Raw genomic sequence first — 25,241 nt, 5'->3', positions numbered from 1 at the left:
TGAAGGCTTGAATCGACAACTTTTGAAGACATTCGGTGCAGTTACCGGAGAAATTAACCGTGGAAAACATGGGAGAAAAAAATGGACGTCTTTATGGCGTTCTTTCTCAAAGTAGGGTGTCAAATTTCTCATTATGTTCAATAAATACAGGGAGCATACGGGACAAGTGTTGAAAAATTTTAATTTTGCCGACTTATTCTGTGTGTATTTTTTGTAGGACGTAGATACGTAATAAAGTTTTGTTGTGCTTGATTTTCTTTTCTTTGCCGATTGTATACAACATAGAAATGTAGCTTGTGTGTGAACATTCGATCTTACCGCGATGATCGACGGCACGCCTCCCCCCAAAATTAAGCCTGAAACCCTTGTGTAATTTTTCACCGAAAGAGATGTCATTAAACTAAGCTTATTCTACCAAGAAATTTGCCCCTCAAAATGCAGGAAATAGCGTTTCAGAGGGTCTAGATTCCAAAATTTTCCGGGGGAGAATACCCCCGGACCCCCCTAGGATGGTCACGCCTCCGGCGCGACGCCTCGCGCCTTCGGCGCTCGATATGTTCTTCCCGAAAGGAAAATTGAAATGACGGGTACAAATTTCAGGCTGGCGAGAACACTGATCTCAACAGTATTGAAGCACAACACATATTATACTGGTAAAGTAACAATGATAGTGGAGTATCATATATATCGACTAGTACATCAATAAAAGGTGCCTTTAAAAAATCAATACAGATACGGACAGCAAAACCGTGTGGTGGGCTCACCATAGTGATCTGTATCACTCATTTGTCTACAAGATATGATAAGGTAGCAGAACACAATTTTCAGCCTTTTGGGGATTTCTATAATCAAGGACCACAAACTGACCGACATTGACGTGAATTATTAGTAGGGTGCACTAAAGATGCATGACAAACGAATATGTTTAACTTGAGGGTACAATCTACACAATACAAATTACACTGTCCATGAAAACAAAACAATCATGTAAGAAAAACAAAGTTTACAAAATTGTACATCTTAGACTCTTTTTAGGGTTGTGCGCTGATATGATATCAACAATGTTGGGGTACATTGTACATAATATCAATCAATGTCTGAAAAAAACTAAAATTTTAATGGTGAAACAGACAGATGTCGTCAAGGATTCTACAAAATGTACATGAAGATGATGTTTCTTTTCCATGTAAGCTATCCCGCTTTATCTAAATGTTACCTAAAACCAATTTTCCTTTCCCAAAGGAACACATGCCTCTATTCACGTAAGCCGGCTAAGACAAAAAGCCCCTTGGGCTCCTTATGTTGTTCTAATCTCTAACCTATTGTGCATGAAAAGCACACTTAAGTGGTGTGATAATGGAATGACGTCATTCATGACATCATTTACCAATCAGCCAATCACAGCGCGCCCTCAGGGGGTTACTCAATGTCATTCCAAGGGAGTAACCCAAGGTTGAATCAAGGATTGTTCTCGCCCTGATCGGATTACGCTGCCTTTTGTCACAAACAATACCGCAGTTGATGCTTTGGTTGGGCAATAACAAGTTTGCCAACAATGTCGTGGGCACAGAAAAACACACACAGAGCAAAGAACAAGCTACGATCTGAACAGGAAGTCAACACTACATGGCAGTGAGCAAACAGGCTGTTTCCAGGTGTTCAAATGACTTCCTGGATATGACTCAAACTGATTTTTTATTAAAAAACGAAAAATTAAACGGTTTCAACACACTAAACTTCAGGTTTGGCCTCTGGATTTGGCACTGTTGAAGAATCGTAAACAACAACTACAGTCAAACCTGTGACCACCTCTACAGAAGGACCACCTGGCCATTGTGATCACCTTTTGGTGGTCCCTTGGAAGTTGGATAATTTTTCCCACTGACACAACATAAACGATTAAGTGACCTGTCTATAGCGATCATAATACATGTACAGTACCTTAGAGTAAGACGCACAAAATCAAGACTTTGACTGCCGATATCTTGGCACTCAGGCTGGCTCGAAATAGTGGGTGCATGTGCACCTGTGTGCACCCAAAATTGGAGCTGTGCAGATTGAAGTTCTTAAGAGAGGCGGTTTAGTATCAAACAGTTTTGCTGACATTCAACTTTATTTTATGTGGTGCACCCAAAATTTTTTCTGTGCACCTAATTTTTTTGGTTTGGTGCACCAGTGCACCTATTTCCAAAAATGAATTTCGAGCCTCGCTTGGCCATACAACATTCGATTCACTTCAAACAAAAACCACTTTGTTTCTTTCAGTGAGCTCTTTCTGATAAGCTATTGTGAATGGCTAGCATCAAATTCAATTTTTGTGTCCAATACCACTAATTACATGAACATGAAAACATCTCCACATTTGAATATCAACAGACAGTAATTCTCACCTGTGATGGAGCCTCCCATTTCTTGGTGAAGTCTTCTTTGGCTTTTGCAAGGAACTCTTTCACTGTGGAACACAAGAGAGAAACACATCTTTATGTTGGTGCCAACATTTCTGTTTTGACGAGGGTCTTTTCTGAGACACTTAGCAGAAACAGTGACAGTCATGCAAGTAGAAAAATCACCTTTGCAAGCAAGTTGCAAATACAAGATAGTACAGGGCTGTGAGAAGGAAGAAGTTCAAAATATATATATATGATAAGAGAAGAAGCTTTTAATCTTAAATATGATTTTAAGTAAGATAAGGTTAAGAATCTTAAAATCGATCATCTGTTAAAGCTCATAAAATGGCATAGGAAACTGTCACATTTGGCCATTGTATCAATATATTTCTATTTCCGTGCCGATTGATCAATAACTAATCAATCAGTCAATCAATCAATCGATCATCTACTTTGATGATAAATCACTATTATGAGACATGTTAGCTTGAAACAAGTTTAGGCTGAATTGCAGCATTTTACAAATGATGATTGTGGATTGAAAATGTGGTCCACTAATAATATGATCTTACAAAAGTGCACAAGATTTGGAATGTTTCAAAAGCACTTCTTTCACGTTTACATTGAGGGTTACCATAAGATAATTGGTACTACAAGGCAACAGCTGTAACATACCACGTCTAGATATGTCTAACAGCAGGTTTATAATTCAGGAGGATTTTAAAACAAAACAATCCTGTGCACCAGTACTACATTGTGACATATGTGATGAATGTGAAGTCGACAAACAAAAAAGAAAAACTTGCTGTACAGTGCTTGGAAGGGGAAGGGGGGTTGCAGGGACACAGAAGCACTGGGGAACATCATGGCGATGAAAAAAGCACTACAGTAGAGGATTAAACAGCATAGCAAGGTAGCCCTACACTTGGAAAAATGTGTGCGTACAATGTATGTACCGTTAAAATGTAGTAGTAGTAGTACCAACGATTTGCAATAGATTACAATACAATTATATATATTCGGCTCTTCCGTTGCTGTTTTTTTAGTGCATTTGGAAAATCATAAACACATACTAACCACTGTCAGAGTATGAGCCATCGCCATGGCCTGTGGGACAATAGAACATGTGGTGGCTAAGTTTCAGGAAACACCAAATTGAAAATCTAACCATACAATATACTTTACTGTTATATATCATAACAATGGTTTATTCACCCAAATCGGGGCAAAAAGCACACTGTTTACATAGATGTAAGATGCTGTCCAAAAAGTTAGTTACTAAAGTAAAGGCATGCATATGGCTGTTGGTGTACCTAGACTATAGGACTAAGCACTATTAAACTACATCGTAGATGATGATACCCAACAAATCGTGCGTGGGAGGGGGGGGGCGAAATGGACACAGAGAATGGGATGACAATGGCAAAGCTTGGGTTCATAAAATTCCCAACTGTCGTCAGGAAAACCTGCTGCAAAAAGGTCAGTATTAAACAACCATTAAACTCTTACAAAATTTGTCATTTCTGATTTTATGCGGAGGGGGGGGACGTAAAAATGTGTTGCAAAGAAAAAGTGAATCAGAGGATGCTTTCTCATTTGTAAACTCAAACGGCATGATTTAAAAGAAAAATTACTCCAACAAGTATTTATCCTCAAGTTCAGAGTACAGTCAAACCTGTAGTGACCAGGGTGCGAAATACCTGGTTGCACGTTGCACAGTGCAACAAGATTTTGGTTGGTGCAAGTTAATTCCAAACCCAGGTAGCGCAGTGTGCAACCTTATATTTTGAGCCAAAGATCTCAATCGGAGCCCTGGAAGCTCACAAAAACACAGTGTCACTCTCATAAAATTTGGTAAATCTTTAATTGAAATAAAGAAATCAACACTTTTTCGTTTTAAACCATCAAAAACCCTTCATAGATCGTGGAATTTGAGCTGAAAAGGACAAAAACACACTGCCCTCGGCTAAACAAGATGTTGTTAGGTCAATGGGAACACAATACTATCTAATTTATATTTTGAAATATAAGTAGTATTATACGCTACATACGAGCTTGATTTGAAGAAATCTGTGAATGTTGCTGGAGCAACCTGAAATTTGGATGTGCAACCTAGCCTTTGCCCTAGGTTGCAACATGGGCAACCTGGCTCAAAAAAGTATTTCGCACCCTGGTGACCATCTGTATATAAGGCCTAACCAGGACTTTGTGGCCACTTTTTGCTGGTCCCTCAGAATAACTTAAAATAGCTAGATTGACTGATAGTATGACCAGTTTCGTCACTGTAGTGATCAGTTTTGCTAAGCCCTATGAGTGGTCTTTAAACACAAGTTTGACTGTACAGTAACAAGTGCAGCATGTCAGTAAAAGACTGCATACTTAGAAGTCACCAGACAGTGGATAATTCCTTTCTAAACTAAGAATCATTGTCTGTCTGTGCTTTCCAAATGACTGGGCACCATCTTGGATCTAACATAGATTTTAAAGCAGCACTGAACTCCAGAAGGGGGGTGTTATTTTCCGATAGATTACGTATCAATGAATACATAAACTCTTTGCAGAATTCCTCTTGTTGTATATCACACAAAGTCACTGACCGGGTGTTTTGTAAAATAATATAATACTATGCAGACCCTACCCATGCATTTGTCAAACGTACAGACACTTCCTTCATCGGGAATATTTTCGACATAAATGAGGGGTGATAATCATGTACCAAGAGGGTTAATTGTTGATAAGATATGGAAGAACCCATAATAACTAAACAAGACAATTTTTCCTTGTCGTTCCTGAACGTGTTATTGCACAGAAGACACTTGGGGATCCGGAGTTAAGCAGAATACTGGAGGCTTTTTGATGTGTGCGGGACTAATGGATTGTCGTATACTGTGAAGTAGTATGCACTCTTTACTACCTAAAATTATTATCTATTGGCAGATAACACCCCCTTCTGGAGTTTAGTGCTCCTTTACTTTAACCTTCTCCCTGCCGCCTAACATTATGTAGTATGCTGTAAATGCATTAAAGTGGTTTTAATTTCACAAAATGGAGAGTTCGCATGGATTTTAGTTCGCAAAATGGAGTGTTCGCCGCGGTGGTTTCAACTTTGCGGCAGCGCTATAGTCACATACTGCTACAGTATTGGACAAAAATATTCGCGGTGGTTTTGAGTTCGCGGTGAAACAGTCGCCGCGAAAACCGTGGACATAAAACAACCGCAAATATTTCTGCATTTACAGTAACCAATACAAATTTGGCTACCCTAGCAGGGGAAGGTTAAAAACATGGCTGAGGTACAGAACCACTCGATGATGCAAGCAGGGGGAAAGGTGGTTGAACCTTGCTAATTTGCATATTTTCCCGCCCAGATTTTTTATGTGCAAATATTTCACAGGCAAATTACTCACACGCAACAGACCCCGTCACCACAACCGCCACAATACATTCCTCCAACCTTACAAGACAATCCTACGGCATTTTGTTAAGCATGTTTCCATGACTTTCTTTGTGCTGTTGTCGACCGTTGACCGCGGAGCCCCCCTCCCCCCCCCAAAAAAATTACTATCAATACTAAAGTAAAACATGTCTGCTGGGTTACTTATACAGTCAAACCTGCCTAGGCGACCACCTTTTCAACGCGACCACCTGACCATGGCGACCGCTTTTTCTCGGTCCCGAAAATTTTCCCCATAGGCACAAGCATTAAGCTGCCTGCCCAAGGCGACCACCTGTCCAACGCGACCGCGACCGCCACGAATTGGGACCGCACAGAGCACAATCCCTGCCCATGGCGGCCGCCTAATTTTCAAGCGTGTGGTGACATCGGATCATTTTGCTGTCGGATTTCACGGAAATGTTTCAAGACTTTGAAGGACAAAAATAAGGACAAAAATATATGGAACAGCAATGTTATAGCATCGATTCCTCCATGAAGTGTTTTAATAAAACGTTCCCGCTATTAGCATTGTAAAGACAAATGTTTGTGATGTTGTTGTGCCTATCGTAATCTTATAGTTTACCGCAAACTCAGTTCTGTTTAAACTCAATTTTCAAAACGAATACGTAGTGCATGGCGTCAAAAAGTCAGATTTCACAGAAATTACTATCTATTTCTTGTATTTTCAACAAAAATTTATCTGTGTCTTACTAAATTCCACCAAAAAATGACTTCGCGGCGGGCAAAACATCGGACGAGAAATGTTGTTCCTTGGTCCGACGCCATCTTGGAAATTTTGGCGCGGCCCGGATTTGGCGTACCGCTGACCTTTCTAAAACACGATGCTTTTGTGTATGAACATTTACGAATACTCTAGTTATTGATGAAAATTAATATTCTTATTTTCTTTTTATTTCCATGAATCTCAAACCTTTATTGGACGCTGTGCGTTCTGCTGCACTGACTAGTACCTTTCGATGCGGTCGCACAGAGCTTGGCGGCGCGGCGCGACGAAATCACACCGTTCCGTTTTCATCTTTAGTTGTCAGATCGAGAACTTTTTGACCCTTTTATCCAGCGGTCGGCGCCCCAAAAAAGGCTGGGACCAGCAGGTGTTTTTTAGGGATTTGTCTTAGGCCTTAAAACTTCGATGATGTGCGTGTGTGTGTGTACTTTTTAATGTAACGTGTGAATGCGGGAGGGCGCTGCGAGATCATCGAGGCAACCATTGTTTTGTAGTCAAAATTATGACGAAAATTTTTACACGATGTAGCGGTATACAATTATTACAACGATAACGGAAAATGTAATTTTTGTAGGATCTTTCTGTCAATGAGAATTGAACCTGGTGGGGGTCATGCTGTCTAAATTCACATAATTTTCCATCCATTTACGTACTGTATTTGAAAACCTCGACCTGGAAACATGTGAGTGGCATCCTCTTCATGGCGACCACCTGTCCATCGCGACCGTTTTTGCTCGGTCCGCCGGGTGGTCGCCTTGGGCAGGTTTGACTGTATCTGCCACTTTGAAAAACAGTGTGAGATCTCTAGTGCAGCATCCCCCGTGTATGCACAGTTTAGATATGCAGGAGTACATTAAAGTGGGGGACATTGCATTGGAGATTTCTGCTACTAGTTTTAGACACATTTTTCAGGGTGTAGGATATGTGTGACCCAGCAGAATTGTGTTGATAAATTCTGACGTTACACCACTAGAGTCAATGTCCTGGGTAGGGATACATAACAAAACAGTTTACAAATGCCACTGCTGACAGCTTTACTGTATGTTTTGTTTGCCCTGCCAATGTTGGGTTTGTGTGTACATGTCAGGGTGGTTGCTGAGGACTTGCTTTTCCCAGATCAGCGGTCATTGACCCAAGAAATAAAATATGTGTTTTGAAAGATTTTTTTTGCTCTACCAGTCCCTGACTCACGGTTATCAAAACATTATGATCAAATTTTGTACATGTACTGTTAGTCATTTAAATCACACCTGTAAATCAAATGCTGGATACTACTTCTAAACACAAGTAGTTTTCTTTTGACAAAATAGCACAATGTTGACCTCAACTTTGAAAAAAAAAGTTTGATACCAAGTAAATTGGAATCGAGGTTGACTTAATATCCTTAACTTAACTGCAACAAGTTACTAACTTCGCACAATCTTTAATGAGAGACTTTCACACAAGTTTTGACATAACTCTTAGATGTATGTACGTAGATACCTACCAAAGCTGGATAGCAAATCTATGGTTTGAAGAAGATGCCAGTGAAATAATGAAACATATGTTACTACTAGTTTACATGTTGATACAAATCTTAACTTTTCCTCGATAAAAAAAATCATTCTACTTCTTGTCTCACCTCTAGAACTTTTGCCTTTGGCTGGAATAAAAAAAGGGATAAAGTAAAAGAAATAAGGGTGAAAGGTATTTTCAAAAAACAAAACAAAAAATTGCTATAAAAAAAAGTTTTAAAAAACTAGGGTTGAACTTACCCTTACTTAGAATGTCTGAGATCTTTGCTGGGCAAGTGATCAAAAAGTATGAAAAATTTCAAGTGACATTAAAAACTCTACATGCACTTTGTTAAAGTTAGAGCAAAAATAATAAAAAAAATCCATTGAATTCAAAAGGATCTGTCCACTCCTTAAAAGTCATTTAACTTAAGTTGAAAGAAAATAATAAACAAACTTTAAGAATGTAAGTGTAAAAGCATAGCAATGTGTACATTGTAGGAGGTTCAAAAAGTCATGGGTGTCCACCAATAGTAAATAAATACGCTATTGTACTGCCCACCCGTACGTTTATACCCCAACAACGCAGCTAATGTGATTGTTACGAAAACAAATCCATTAGAACAATTTGACAACAGAATTCCCTACAAATATGTCACGAACATGTGTTTGGATTTCATTACGAGACGTGTTTAAAATTACAAACTGGTTAACCTGATTAGGACAGAGCACTATGTTTTTTTCTACATTTAGTGCTTGGTCCTTTAGAAAGGACGCTTCATAATCTAGTATCAGGGAAATGTGATAGCCTTTTGAAAAATCTAAAAAGTTAATGGGGCCTTAATTTTGCTGTAGGAAGGAAAGGAGTTTTAAGTTGACAGTTGAAACAAGACAAAATGCAAGACAGTTCGCTGTGTCATGAGCTAGCTGTGAGAATTCAACATGAAAACTCAACAAACCTGAAAACCACTGCTAATATTTCATGACTTACTATTTCAGTAACAGTACCATACAATCGGGACACAGTTCTTTGACACAGACATGAAAATACCAAAATAATCTTTGCAGTTTCCGCTAGGGAGAAAGGTTTGACGTCACTACCGTTATACAACTTATCTTCAAAGACAACCACATAACCTTTATGTACCTTATTTTCAGACCTCTTTCATCACATGTGAACATAATTTAAGGATGTTCTTGACTTAATTTCGCAGCAGAAGGTATCCACATTGTTTTAAGTTTGCAGTTCAGACACCCGTAATAACGCGTGACAAGTTTGCCCACTGTGAGCTCACTGTGAAATCCTGAACCACAAACATTTCATGTTTTACAGTACACGGACACAGTTCTGTCACAAAGACATCAAAATAAGAGAAGAAAATCTTTGCAATTCCGTCTAGGGAGAAACGTTTTACGTCATTGCAGTACCTTCAAAGATAGCTATTATCGCTTGTAATTTAAGTATGCTCTTTACAGGTCATTGGGGAGACTACAAAAACACAAAGCCTCTTCAGAATAAATGGGCTCTTAAATTTTCGACAATGGTTTTCACAGCTGAATTTCTAACAATGCTTGAAGTTGAAGCTGTATGTTACAGTATGTAAATTTGAAGGTCAAGGTATTACTAATACTATCATAATTCCTGAAACTGCATACTAGTACAAGTTACAGCCAGTAACTGTTACTTTCTACTATACGATTACAATATTCTAAACTGTAGATGAAAACAAACAACTCTACCTCATCTATATCTATTACTTTGTTCATAATAAATATCACTATACATGTACCACATATCCATGTAACTTCCAAAGCTGTACACGTACAAATACAAGATCTACTTGTTGGGGAATACATTTTAAGTGTGTTGTGGTGATAAAGATAATATAGGTGCCCAAATTACTATAAAAAATCTATAGCAAAGATCCCACAAATGTAAGAAATGATGGTAACGTGGCAAATTATTAGAATGTCCTGCAAGGTGTGCCATATAACAAGACAAGAAATTTCTAGTGGCAGAAATCTGGGTTACAAACAACCTGTGCAAATACCAGAACAAATGCATGAATGCTAAAACATTTACCTTTCTGACTGATAACACGCAGGCCATAGGCCATGCACAATTGGCAAATACTTGGGAACAATCTTTATTTGAACATCCTGAATAAAACCCCACCTTGAGTAAACTTCGCCTGAACGGCAAGAAAAGGCTACTGAAATACATTGTGAGTTTCATTCCAGATTACGTAGAATATATGAAGTCACTCGGTGTCAAAATTCTAAGCTGACTTCTTCACGTACAAGATGAACGGCTTCACAGAGCCTACTTGAAAAGAGCCGAATGTTCTGACATTTGAGAGGAAAGGTCTTCAGTACCCTGGGGCAGTGTAGCATCCCACCAACATAGCTACAATTACAGCTATGGACTAGGAAGACTTGCTTTTCCACTTGGGAGTAACTCGATCATCACAAATTTTTAGAGACTTGGTTAAAACTTAATTCAACCTGTACTAGTCTAAATATAAAGCCATTCTTGAGCCTGTTGTCCTTGTAAGTAGTCTGTATAAATTTGTGGTAAATCCTGTGCAATTTCAACATAAGCTCAATGGCCCTCAAAATCCTCTATTTCTAGACCAATTTGTGATACACAAGCTCAAGGCAAATCCCTAACTGGACAAAACAGAGGACTATCGACTCCTCTAAGGACATAAGCAATTTCTTACATTAGACTTTTTTTCAATTTGGCGGATGAGAATTTTGTTTGTCATTGAGAAATACATATCAAATATAGGCGTCTGCTTTTAAGAACTACGAAGGGGTTTGTAGAAGAGAGGAGAATCACAGTGCTTTCAATGAACAAAGGTTCTGGAGAGGGCTTTTTTCCCAGTATAAAGTTGTATCTCAATACATGATGGTTGCCAAAATTGTTTCTGCGTGGAAGGTACAAAGACACCTTTTCTATAATTCATAAACCATTCCATGGTGGAATGGAAAAAAAAGCATGACAAAAATTAGACACCGCAAACCCAAAACAAGGATACAAATTTGGTTTTGAAATCCTACAGACAAGACCTTGGACATTATGAGGTCATCCCTTGCTTACAGGCATATTGTACTGCTACACAATGTAATCAGAGTATTTGTGCATACAAGTTACAACACTCACTACAGCTCAACATTTACCTTTAGCATTACCACTACATTTTGTACCTTTTACATGATCAGAGGAAATCTAAAGACGTCCAAAAACAATGTTCACGCCACTGACAGTGTTTTTACATTGTGCTCTGTGGGGGATTGAAACTACTGTACAGATAAGTCTACGGAAATGCATGGTGATACGCAAAGAAAACGGTGAATAACCCAAACGTAACTGCAAAGAATGAGGCTGCACAGCTTGCAGTGGAAAAGAAAAGAAAGAAAAAGGCAAGTTAAAAATGGTCACACTCACATGCAGTGGCTGGTCACATGGGAATGAGGCAGACATGTCAGAAAAACAAGATCATTAGGAGGGAGAAATGAAGAGAATCATATCAACCTGTCATATTGTTTGATACCTATAATATATATATATATAATAAATAATCTTTCAATGTCTACAAAATATAGAAACAAAATAGCAAGACATATAACTGTATCTGTAGGAATACAATTTCATTATCTGATCAGCAGAGAAAAAAATAGGAAGACACATTTTTATTAGTTTTAACTGCAATATCTAACATATTGACCGCTTGGATAGTTTTTTTTTATATTTGACTAAAATATAACATAACACAGACGCAAATGATTTCTGCTTCAAATATCACCAAAATAAAAATAAACAAAATGACGGCCACATTTTGAATCGTTAGAAAACAACTTTTATAATGATTAGATCTAGATAATAATAAGTATCAAAGCATAATAATGTCTAAATAAGACCTCATCATCATCATAATCTAGCGTCTGGATCTTTTTTTCTCCAGTAAAAATGTATGAATGAATAAGACCTAACTGTTAAACAAAACTCAGTCCTGTACATATCATTTATAACAATGATACCAACACTGACACTTTTTTCCTTATGAACCAGATGATGTCACGAATCAGTTTACACCATCTATCTCCAAACCCAGGCAATAAAAGATGACGCTGACGTATTAATGTATGCGCCTGACATTATCTAATATGCAGGCCCTTATGTTTAATTGCCACAGCCACAAAAACACCTGTCAGAGTGGGGGGACTCGGTTGATCCTATCGCCACGGTTACCGCATCCTCCCAGCTGCCAACCCTGATCAGAAATTGCCCCACTTACGTCACACGACACAATGTTAGGGTATCCATTACACACAGACGGACACATACATGTACGTCAGTGTTCTCACCAGAATTTTTTCACAGCATAGGGGTCAGGTACAGAAGGCCAACTTTACGCGGTGCAAGTCACGCGTGGAGTGCTGAAGACATGACCAGAGTAGGGAGTCTGGCATGTTCCCCCGGAAAATTTGTAAATTCATAACCCAATGAGACATTTTTTCATGCATTTTGAGGGATAAATTTTGTGAAGTAGACTTTTTCCTCTGTCACAGCCTCATTCTAAAGCCAAATATTAACTTTTTATAAGATTTATGAAGGGTCACAAGGTTTGTCCCTGAAAGAAACACCCCTAGGCTGGTTGAAACACAGCATAGGGGTCCAGATCACAGCATAGGGGGTCAAAATCACAGCATAGGGGGCCCCTATGCTGAAAAGGCCTGGCGAGAACACTGCACGTACATACATGGGCACGGGTTGACTCCCAACGTAACATGCACAATGGACTTATCAAAAGGGGGAAAGATGTACACAACTTGTCTTTTGGCAACAGAAAGTGTCATTTCACTCTGTGCAATGCTTTCAACGGACGCGTGCAGAAAATACAGCGAAACATGTGTGCATTTATACCTTAGACCCCAACCAAAATTTGAACGGAAAACAAGCATTTTATGCAAAACTATCGGCTGTGTGTACTAGAAATATGTGTTTTGTCATGTTAAATCTGTTTTACACACGTACGTCTTTTCAACCGACTTGTACTCAAAAGGCAACAAAACTTGCATGCATATACATTGTATACCTTACTAGTTAGACCTGGATCTTGACAAAATTTGAACTGGGAACAAGCATTCTATGCAAAACTATCTGCTTTGTGTACTAGAAATAGGTATACAATGGCTGGGAATACATGGGAAAGCCCTTGAGCTTAGATAAGTGGGGAAAAACATATCTCACATAATTAGAACTGGCAGCTTGTTTACGTTGTAGATATCTATACTATATGCTGCAAGGTGAAAAAATGATTTTGAGGGTACACGTAAGTTATTAACTTATTTAGTGTGGCAAGTTATTTAGTGCACTGTGTTGCCAAGTGAGTATAATACCCAAAACATGTTTTCCTTGCAAGTGTACATTTTGTACCCTGGCGACCACACCATGTGATTACCTATTGACACATAATACAGCTGTGGCTTTGACAAAGACAGTGAACTATCACTAGAAAATAACACTTTTAAGTCAGGATTTCATTGTTTCTCCTTTTCTGTGTGACTTAAATCAAGGTTTGGTCGCCTTGAGTTCACATGTCTATTGCTACTCCAAATAGTGTGACTGTCTCTTTTTAAGGACTGTGCACATACACCAGGATTTATCATACTAATCACTCACACATTCACTATCCGGTTTATCCGGTGTCACATGTCAAAACGTAACTGTTATTTTGAAAAGAAAAGCTAAATACAACCACTTTGAAGTGGTATGGTAAAGTAAAGGTAAAGCAGTCATCCTCAAATTGAGATTTGAGGTGAAGCTTTTTGCCTTTTCCAAGTAGCTAGTTGTATGAGACTAAGGTATCATATTTTATAGACTTGTAACTTATATGTCACAGAAATAACACATTTTTGGTTCTTTCTTCTGCTTTTTTTGATCCGCATCCTTTGGGTAAGAGTTAACGTAGTGGTTACGGTAGTGCTTACAAGTTACATAAAGTTATATTGATGTTGGGTCATTCATTGTATACTAAACAGTCCTTCTAAGTGGATCTGCAGGGCTTGAAATACAAAAATTGCCTAATTGCTGACTTTTCTTTGAAATTACAGATAGTAATACTTGCAACTTGGCATGCTAACAGAAATCAGAATTTGCATCAGGAAACAAGTATTGCAGAAAAAAAGGAAATCAAGTATTTCGAGCCCTGGATCTTGTGATTGGCATGGCCAGACTCATAATAAGTTTACTCACCAAAGTTATCGGTGCTGTGCAAAAAATAGTCAGAATACCAACGCTAGCACCACTCTGATGGTATCACATCCCCACAACAAACAACACGAGTTGTCGTGTGGTGGCAACAAACAAGTAGTATATCATAAAAACGATGGGGGTATTTTCTCCTTCTATGTATTTCTAATAGTAATAGTATCATAATAAAATTGTCATTAAAAAGTCTGCCATTGAAAATTTTATAACCCAAGTGACTGGTCAGCTGATTCGATTTTCTTTAATAAATCAATGAACTATTTTTTAAATCCAATCATGTTTTGCTTAGGTCAAGGTCAAAATGTCATAAAATAGAATTGCCAAAAGAAACATTTAGCAATCCTTAAATTAGGAATGGTCAATATGGTGTAATAACTATTCAGTGTTAAAAACCAACTGAGTGTTTGGATTGATAAAATGAAAAAAATAATCAAAGCAAATGTTCAGACGATTCCAACAGGTCATCAAAGCCAAGGTTCTGCCCCCTGTTACTAAAAATAGAACAGAACGCGGATAGCCATATATAAATAAATCGCAACGTTCTTTCCAAACTCTTGGCAAAGATCTACATTATTCCCAATGTTTCCAACACTTAACAGGCCACACAGCGAAAGTACGGTCGTATTTAGGAATGTTTTGACAGGGGTTGGTGTCCTGGGCGGAGCTGTATGTTTGGAAAAGAGCCTTATAAAAACCTGAGGATGGATGGGGAGGGGCGGGGAACGGGACAACAACATTCATATGCAAACCACAAACACGAGTGTACACAAACTGGGCGGTTTTGGCATGTGTGTGGCTACAACCAAAACGATCAGCTGGGACAATACTGAGCAAAAACTGAGGGGAGCATGGAAAACCTAGAGGCAACAACATGCAACATGTCATCCTTTTCCCAGAAATCGTCCCACGGCCATCCAACACACAACATGCTGATGGTGGGAGTTTGCTTAGGCACAAACGACGCCATACCAGTGTCGGCGGGATCTCCCCTCCTGGCCGCGGCTGCATTTCCCATCGTCTGAGGCTACTGGATGAGCGGCCCGCGGATCAGATCGTCGCGATCTTCGGAGAATTTCGGCGAAAATTTTCAATGGAAAGTAACAAAATACCAGCTCCAATTCCTGCTGACTGGGATGTGCCGACAGCCAAACAAGCCGTGAGGAAAACCAAACTGCCAAGGATCACTCCGCAATTTCTACTTCTAAAAACAAGCCAAACAGCTCATAGCTAGAAAATCACCTTAAACCTGTTAGGTTTTGTTTTAAATTCTGTGTCACTTTAAGTACGTCAAGGACTTGGTTTATCCGAAAATTTGTATATGATAGAGCACTATGTTTTGTCCTGCGGAATAACACGTTTTTCCTACAGGTGAACCTCAAAAATGGCGGACGAGAGTATTATGGGATGGTTGCAGGTCTTGTCACGTGACCAGACACATCCTGCTCGCTGATTGGTCAGCCGGTGTTCATTCACATTAAGGTGGCAAGAGGGGCGTGCATCTATTTTAAGCACACACTTTTGTATTTGGGCTTCTAAAAATAGCTCCCGTGCACACAAAGCAAAGTCTAATAGACGCCCTTGTACAAATATATCGATAGTAACACATGGTAACCACAGGAATGGTAAACATTGATGACTTTGGATATCAAGTTGTTGGCATTTCGTTAAAGATTAAAACATCAAACGCAACAGTGAAAAATGACCTAATTTAGTAATTATCCATATCTGTCTGCTTGTAACTAGGACAATGGAGAGCGTGTTGGTGACAAAAAATAAAACGTAACCAGGCAATTGTCTAATCAGGACATGAAAGAGTCTAAGTTCTTGGAAGAAGCCTTACTTTCTCCGTAAAGGAAGCTAACGACCTCGCACTGAGACATGACGATACGTAGCAAAAAGTATAGTCTCTACCAGACTATTAAACTACGCTGGCTTAAGGAGGATGATTTGCCAGGAGAGGTTGGCCATTTCCCTTACAGTTGAAGGGAAATGTTAGCCTTCCCGCGGACTGACTCTCCTGGACAATTATTACCCGTATTTGTGCCAATCGGTATCAATACTTATAAGTTATACATGACAACAACGGGAATGAAAAACATTGATGACTTTTCATATCCAAATTAAGATTTGAATACAACAAAAGCCCTAATTACCTATATCTGCCTGCCTGTTTGTTTGTTTATAAGTAGGTCAATGGAGAGCATGTAGGTTCATGTAAATACCACTGTCACAATTCCACTACCGTAGGCTGACTACCAAAATTCGGCAATCAGACTTGCCCCAACTGACAGAAAATGGCTAAAGAAGGTGTGGATAGAGCTAACCACTCAAGTGATACGTTCAGTCCTATACATTTTTCTTCAAGTGGCGGATATGAATTGGACTATTATAAAACAAACAGACATGCATGATTAAAGTTGAACAACGGCTAAAATTAGAAATCAATGGGTTGGGTCAACTTAGGTGTGACAAACAAATTCTATTTTAAACCTCCTTGGTGAGACAGGTTGTGCTTTAAATAGACTTCGTTGGTCACACCTAGCCCATTGTGTTCTACTTTTAGCCGTTGTTCAACTTTAATTATGCACGGCTGTTTGCTTAGTCCAATCAAGGAGGTTAAAAATACTAATTTTTCCAATTTTATCACCATTTGATGGCCAATTTTATGGCCACTTGAAAAGTACATGGGACCAAGGACCTTGATTGGACTGAACATGTATCACTGGAGTAGTTCGCTCTGTTCACATCTTCTGGTCTACGCGAGCCTGTAATATTCTCCAAGCAGAGGTCACGGTTTCGGGGCTAGTAGTGGCCGCGATTTTAACGTGGAGGGGGTGAGGCCACTATTACTAACCCCCGGCTGAAACTTCTACTTGGAAAATGGGCCTGTATTATATTTATGATAGCTGGTGTGTAGTGCCGAAGGGTGGTTACACAGATTGCGAGACACAGATACAGAAACATCCCGCACAGCAATTTCCACTGTCCCCCTGACTATTGATTCACCTTAATTACCCGTTCTTGACTTTGTTTGGCGAATTTTTTAAAGTTGGTTCACTGATTTGTTTTGCTCAGCAATGGCCCAAGTTGTCAAATTCAAATAAATTCAGAGATAGTCGGAAAGCTAAAATTAAACGTACGCGTAAGTCTCTCTCGCAACCAATTCAGCCGGGGTGAACGATTGATAATGCAAAAGCGTCATCTAGCGAGACGTACCGTAATTGACCCTATGTAACTGGAAGGCCGACTGCGTCTACTTTCCTCAGGGCATTAGGACATGAAAACAACCACTTCAGTCGTTTGAATAGATTTATCTATACTAAGCAGCTGTTTAATGGGTTTTGCGTCATCACGACCCAAGATTAAAGGTATTCTTCGTCTAATAAGCACTAGGATAGAAATCCAAGCAACGAAAATATGTTCCTCGCACAATCAAAATGTTGGCGAAAGCAACGAAGTACACCAGAAAAAATCAAGAGACTGGAAATAACTAGCACCATCCTCATACCCCCATTACCCTTATTACCTTGGTACGTCCCTAAATAAGAGACAACTAGTACTGTCTATATGAATAAAACGCTTCATCTCATAACATTGCCCAGCTGTTACTGTCACAGGGTCGTCATAGCAACGGCAGACCATAACAGCCTGTAAGTGGTTGCTACTGTCGTACCGAAGTGTGCGTTGATTGACTGACACGCAGATTAGAGTCCTTTGACTTTGGAATTGACCTTGGTATTCAAAGATATTAGCATCCATTCTCCGAAATATCTTTTGAAATGCACGACATAGACTTGCTCACGTTTCAGCTGCTTTGTATGATTTACAGTATGGTCCAAAACCTTTTTTTTAACGGAACAAAATTGATGTCATCCATATAATCAAATCAACATGACCTTAATACAGGACATTCTGTCTACTGCTGCTGGTACCAAAAGTCACGTCGCAAGCTTTAATCTCTGGTGTTTAGTAAACTTGGTGGGTTTGAGTGAATTCGCTAGAATCGATCTATATGTCAAATTGATCAGAGGTACTGACCGGGGGCACAGATGCGGCGACGCTAACTTCCGTCTCGTTAACACAGCCTCGTCGCCTTTTGAAACGGTCGTCGCCTTTTTACGTATATCTAGCTATAGCATGCAAAGATATATGTAGTTTTAAACCTTAAGCTGCTAACAAGGACGGCTATGATGCAACGCTGTGTTTACTTTTCTTCTAATCCAGGATGTTCTGTTGTAGCAACAACGTGTGTCCATGCGGATGATACCGGTACTGTTCATATCAAACTGTACATTTAACGATGATCCCAAAAGTAAACTTCTTTCATTCTCTATCCTTCAATCAGCGACTGCAATTGCAATTTTTCAAGCGCTATTCTCGTGACGAAGTACAGGTGAAGGAGCGTGAATTACTTTAAGGTGCACAGGTCTTGCGTTACAGCAAGGTGCCAGTTTGTTAGCTAAGTTACACATCTTCACATCAAGTGGCTAGTTGCTGTATGCCCCAGAGGTTTCGGTTGGGGGCTAGGAGTGGCCGCGATTTTAATTAACGTTTCTTTCCATCCAGAAACGTCTTACCCCCGGCCTAAAAAATCTGCTTGGAGAATATGATAAAGACGCGAGAAAATAAATCAAATCAAATGAAAACAGACTATCCCTCGACCAGTCCCTGTACACACACTAACCAGTTCTGTCCTCGCTGTTAATTTGGCGTGACGGCATACCAGCGACCCAGAAAACGACCTTGCCCCATAATTCTCGCCAGGCAGTCACAGCAAAACAATTTCTTGTCAATTATGAGGAACCACTGCCTCGGGGACGTACATGCCACGCTGTGACCTGGTGCTTAACACATGCACACCCATGGTGTACTATAGCTGACACACGTAGAACTGATGCCCTTGTTTTGGGTTCTCACTGAATCCATAGAGGTAAATATCGGTGATTTAAAAGAAGCGCAAATAATCGGTACGTTGGCTTACCATCACTGCCAGCCATCCTCTATCCTAAGACAGTTCTGCTGCTAGGATCCACGAAAACTATAGCTACGGCCGGGATTCCATTAACTCCAGGTTTCACCCAGGTCAACAAGTATCCAACGGCCTGGACTACAGCCGGGCGTTCGCCCGCGGTCAAAGTTCCGGGGTCATTGTATCCGTCCGGGACCGAGGCTCTATATTTAGCCTGGCGACCTCCATAACGAGAACACAGAACTTTTTATTCCGAGCTCCCTCTGCAATAGCCCCCTTTGTGGGTTTTCTAGCCGGCAGCGGGAGTGCTGGTTCGTGATTTTCAACATATCGGGGCCAGGTTCTTTTTGCCAGAGAAATCCTAAATGCCGCTCCGAGGAATTAGGATTCTCCAGCAAAAGAACCCGCTCATATGTTACTAGTTGTCTCTAGGTATGGTAGACTAACTATGCCGGCTGTAGGGAAAATATTTGCCAGGGTTTCATTTGCAGGCTCCTACTCGGGCGAAATGTGATCTTCACCGTGGACCGACTCTACTGGCTTTTTATTCATTTTCAGCCAAATTCTACGATCCTTACGCCCGTAGGAAGGCCTAGTGGAGACTTCTGATATGTCGAAAAACGCGAATCAGCGCTCCCCCCGAAAATAAACGCCCACCGGAAAGCCTGCAAAGGAGGCTAGTTCTGTCTTGACGAGATATTTTTGTCTCTGCCAGAATCCCCCGTCCAACAGCAACCCGTGCCCGTCGCGACAGATAACAACACAGCCTGAGTGAGCATGAGAAACCGATGAAAATTTACGCCCCATTTAACTCAAAATAATCAAAAATCCTTCCTTGCCGTAAGCCAAAAACCTATCTAGCAGACACTTCGAAGTTATTTTACATAACGGCCTGGTTGTGAAACTTTGATTTTCACAAAATGTTTGCCTTACAGGCGAACTTCACTCTTTCAAAAACTTCCGGGGCCTTTTCGCTCTGCGACACAGCTATTCTCCAGACTTCTTTGGGAGCTAAAAGATATTAGAAATTGGAGAAACTTCGAATGACAAATTTGCAGGAAAGACAAGGACAATACAATCTGCCCAAACAAAGCCGGTTAACTCCTACAGGCCAAAGATTATGTTAACAGTGTAATCTGGATAGAAAAGAGAACAAATGAACACGACTACTTCGCGAGAGGCCATCTACATCAGGGCGCACCTGCCTTCTCTCATCCGGGACGGGGGGAGGCACCGACTTCCGACGAACTTTGACCCAGCGATGACGTCACACCTGCAAAAAAACCATGTGTCTACAGCGCTTGGGTCAGATAGCTGATGAAGACCGAGTGATATAAAATTCCGGTGAGTTAATCCTTTGACCCGGAGAACAATTTATTTCCCATTAGGTTGGTTGGGTTCTGCTTTATTTTCCCGCCCCCGGAGGAGTCAGCGGTGGAGACTAGAGTCGCATATCTAGCCCAGGAATGCGCGTTTCCGCGAGGGAAGGCCACGGATCGGTCAAGGGCGTCTCACAGCGCTCCCCCGGAACATACCGGGGCCGCAGGAATGTCGACTTACGCGAACTGTTAGGCCATGTTGGTTACGTTATATGGATGCCATCATTGGGAACCACAAAACTGATGCGAGCGTGCGAAAAACGTTTTCTAAAAAAGACAGAAAGTTGCATTTATCATGAAATCTAAGTGGCCAGGAAGGTGGAAGTTGAACAAATAACTAAACACACAGAAACAATAGATTCTGCATTCTTATTCTATCATGTCTTTTTTGTACTTTGGAAATTACTTTGGCACTCTACAACAGTAGTACTAGTATCTGTTTGCCTTTTTTTTCAATTTACGACATATATTTTCTCATTTTGCAGCTGCTCTGTATGGAGATATGCATAGAAAGACTAGACCCAAGCAAGGCCAAGTTGGGTCTGGAAACCGTTACGATCTGCTCCTGACTTCTGCTCGGAGAGTACGGCGAGCGGCAAACTTTAGACATTAGAAGGCTCGACTTTGGTGGATCATATATTCGCTGTTCCTCTATCAATCATATTGTATTTCATATCAAAGGGAAGTTTGTTTATTTACCTATGCAATGATACCCATTTTGATTGTTTATTATACTTGCTATTGCCATTGTCATTATATTGTGGGACGATTATGCCTAATTATATGAGCGCATAAAAGAAGTGCCGAAGAAATTGCTGATAAGTTTCAAGTGTGCTCTGCAGTCTAGCATTGTCCCTACTACAAACACAGCGTTGCACAGTAGCCTCCATAGCAGGCTCTTTGGGCCTTTTCGGGCTTTTAATACACCTTTTGCATTGACTTCTTTCTGTCTGCATGGGTCGTCTGTGCAGCCAGTCCGTAACCATTAGGTCCGTGAACTGCACAAACGACCCAGTACAAAAAGAAGTCATCAGTAAAACGTGTATCTTAAGCAAAAAATAGGCCCAGAGAGCCTGCTTTGGAGGCTGTTAGCACATATGGACGGATGGAATGGATTCGAGGGCTACACTTTTGCCTTCAGGGGCTACAAGTAGATCGTATCTATCTTAGTCGAGAACTAGTTCTGGGGTCGTCTCAACTCGGTAGCAACGATTCTACCGGTGGTCTGCATTCTTCGCTAACTAGTCCAAGTAAGTAAAAGGTGTTGAGACATACGTACACAGAAGTGGAAAAGGATGGCCAGTTTTCTGACTGTTTCTATTCTGTGACAAACTAGTGTTCAAGTTGTGGTTTACGGGTAGTGGCTGTGGGCCACAGAATCACAGACAATACAGAGACAATCATGAAACACTTGATTGATAGACTGCAAATTTAGGTCATTTGAAGTTGAACAAGCGAGCAGATTGTTTACAGTCTGAAATATTGATGTAATACCTACGATCGTGAAGAGTCCGTGTAAATAATGAATGTAGTTACAGCCGATCCTGTCGTAAATATCATCCCTTTACTATTTATTTGGCGAAAATGCAGTAGTTAAAAGTGAGTGCACAGGGGACAGACACTGAGAGAAGCATTGGCATTTATGTTTCCATGAAAAGAATTGCAATGTCGAAGTCGAATTATTAGTATTGTTGCTATTTTCGCCTCTTGGTCCCGGACGCTACCAGGCCCCTCACTGCAGACGACAGTTCAACATAAACAAACTTTCTCCGCACTGCCGTATATACAAAATGTCACGACGATGATGTCTGCATCAAAAGTGACTTTAAACAACCCTACTTTAACCTACTACAGTTGGAGTATTTTCAGTACTCGGTGTTACATATTCTCTCGACGCCAGGTGGTAGCAAAGTAACGTTTTGACATAAACAAGAGCATGGCCATAAATTTAAAGGTCCGGGTAACTCCTTGCGGTTACAGCCAGGCAGTGGCGTCTGTACCAAAACTCCGGGGTTCTCCGACAATCGTGCTCCCAGTATAGACATACTCCACCAGTCTTCACTATAAACAAACCACCAGAGTTTCCCCACAAAACTCCTCAAGGCATTTCCAAACCCAACTCGCAGATAATCCCTCTGCTTGTGACTCTCTGGTGTTTTAATATGGGGCGTTGATAAATCAAACCGACCTACCAGTCGCCTTGCCGTGTCCGCTCCCCTTCGGCGTCGCCTTGGCCGCCATGGTCGCGTGCGGGACCAGGTCACAAGACTCCCAACCACTGACCTCTAAGACACTTCGCGAGTCAAAAGTCGAAGGTTACGAGTTCTTTAAGACAGCGGTAGGTGAAGAGGACAACATGGCTGGGGAAGAAGCCGCATTTCCGTGCCTTGAGTGTGTTCTAAACGCGATGACCCCGGATGTTTTGCGAGGCATGTGATAGCCGCGTCACCGTCAGGCACGGACCGTGTTTACCTGAGCGGTCGGGCAGAATTGTCTGCCGCCGCGCTGATTGGAGGAACGCACGGCGATAAAAGCTGGAACCTGCATACCACAATTATCTGCTCTCTCCAAGCAGATGTTAGGCTAGCCTCAACCAGGCTTCCATACGGATCGTGGAATTCGGCAAAAAAGGAATAATTAGCCAGTAGTGTCAGTCACGGTAAGGCCTGCGCTTGTAAATTAAACCCTCTGGCGGTCAAACTTCCCTGGCAAATATTCTCCCCATAGCTGGCGTAGTTAGTCTGCTGGAGACTAAGCTACGGCTTAAAGTTTTGGACGTCTTTTATCAGATCGTTTTTAACGGGCTTTTCATTTTGTCAGGTTGTCATTTTGTTCGACAGCAAAAATAATTCAAAAAATGAATGAATAGATAAAAATAGAAAAGACAGAAAGAAAACCTGAGAAAATAGAAAGCCTGACAAAAATGCCTAAAAATACGTCCAAAACAAGCATGAGCCTCTGCTTGGGGAGAGAATCCGCGTTGCCCGAGTTATTGCTGCGTCTTTTCCCGTCATCAGGAGGAAAGTGGTGTAGAGGAGAGCAAAGTCACCTGTAGCACGTACTGACTGATACCACTGAGGAAAATAACAACTCGGCATCCCATATTGTACAGGATATCAAGACCTGGATCGTGAGCGTACTGAAATCAATGTCCTTGTTTGCATGCCGATATGGATGGCAAGGACTTAAGGGGCCGCTTACAGGGAAAATAACATAAAAAGAAACACTTAGAACATTCCACTGTCACATTAGAAGAAGACAAAGTTACGAGCCCTGCTAGATTTGATCCCTTGCATAGCAACTATTTATATCCTTCTGTTTGTAAACTTGCTAACACTGCCACTAAATCTCCTGAAATGAGGAGAGTTTTAGCTTGAAAGTTCATCTGTGTTGGTAGAAGTCATTATGAAACTGGCTTTAACTGTAATTGCCAACACAGCAGTCGACAATTTGGGTATGTATAATTTTTTGTGTTGGCGATTACAGTTAAAACCTGTTTCACAATGAGGAGAGTTTGTTTGAAAAGTGATCAGTGTGATATCTGTCCTGCACGATTCTTACAGCTTATCTTATAGGAAAGGTTAACCAAAGTAGTCGATGATACTTGCGCGTATCTGTGCAACGTTAACCATAATGTGCCATAAATAGTGACCAACAGTGGTTTATCACAGTGGCGCTATAGCAACAGTGCATTATCCATTCAGATAAGGGGAGAGACCACGTATGGACCATTTTGGTCTCTGTCTCACCCCTGCACCTTGTATCTATTTCTTGAAACTGTACTTTGTGTTTTTATCCTGTGAGAATTAAGAAAAAAATGCAAATACAAATAGAAATTGCTGTTTCGAATTCGTTGTAAACAGCGACCACATCTGTTAAGTATACTACCTATAATATATAACGGCCACAGACAGTTTCTTCTTTTATTTACGAAGTTACATTATGAATATATATATATATATATAATTATAGACCGTAAAGCACAGAGATATCCAGAAACAGGATACTACACGTTTCCGCTTAACGAACGTATGTCTATATAACTGGCGGAAGCATATTCAATTTCCTGATCCAGAATCCCACTCAAAGACGACATGGCAATAAAAGAGGCCATTACGGTAATAAAGACCCTGGTCGATGTTTCCACTGTGAGGTCAAGTGCACACTGCGCCATATCAAGTGCCACATGACTCATTGATGTTTATCTGGGGCCCAGAACTCGTGACAAAACAAAACAAAGGGGAGACGTAACATCATCCTTTCCCAGTATCAGAAGTGAAACTATAGCTACCAGTGCGTAAGTCCCAAAGGGAGTCTGCCACGTAAACTTAAAAAAAAAACATTTTCCTAATGGAACTCGACAAACCTTCCATCATGAAACATATCTGTTCCTTTATATCTACTATAACTGACAAGCGAGGAGAAGTTGAATTTATCTTACGGTAGTTACTTTTATTTTGTATCTGTCAACTGTATCTGTTCAACATGTTTTGCCCTGTTGTGACCTTGGTACTTAGCCCAGCGTGGCAAAAATATGCAATAAAGGTCTTCATTC

At 40.5% G+C, this 25,241-nt stretch overlaps 1 protein-coding gene across 7 annotated transcripts in view; it reads right to left on the bottom strand.

Annotated features, from left to right (window-relative positions):
- LOC136444970 (cAMP-dependent protein kinase catalytic subunit alpha) overlaps nt 1–25,241 on the bottom strand; it is a 39,310-nt gene that overhangs the window by 13,610 nt on the left and 459 nt on the right. For 2 of the 7 annotated variants that reach the window (XM_066442775.1, XM_066442777.1), the window contains exons 2-3: nt 3,465–3,494; nt 2,391–2,452 (exon numbers count right to left, since the gene is read on the bottom strand). In XM_066442775.1, coding sequence (XP_066298872.1) covers nt 2,391–2,452; nt 3,465–3,494 — 92 coding nt within the window. Of the gene's footprint in view, nt 1–2,390; nt 2,453–3,464; nt 3,495–15,307; nt 15,532–22,878; nt 23,144–25,241 lie in introns of those variants that run through there. The other 5 variants (XM_066442778.1, XM_066442779.1, XM_066442780.1 and 2 more) reach the window with 5 other exon arrangements.

The sequence above is a fragment of the Branchiostoma lanceolatum genome, chromosome 11, assembly GCF_035083965.1.
Source record: "Branchiostoma lanceolatum isolate klBraLanc5 chromosome 11, klBraLanc5.hap2, whole genome shotgun sequence".
Taxonomy (NCBI): Eukaryota; Metazoa; Chordata; class Leptocardii; order Amphioxiformes; family Branchiostomatidae; genus Branchiostoma; species Branchiostoma lanceolatum.
Note: the sequence above shows the minus strand (reverse complement) of the source record. Positions and strands in the feature narration are given on the sequence as shown.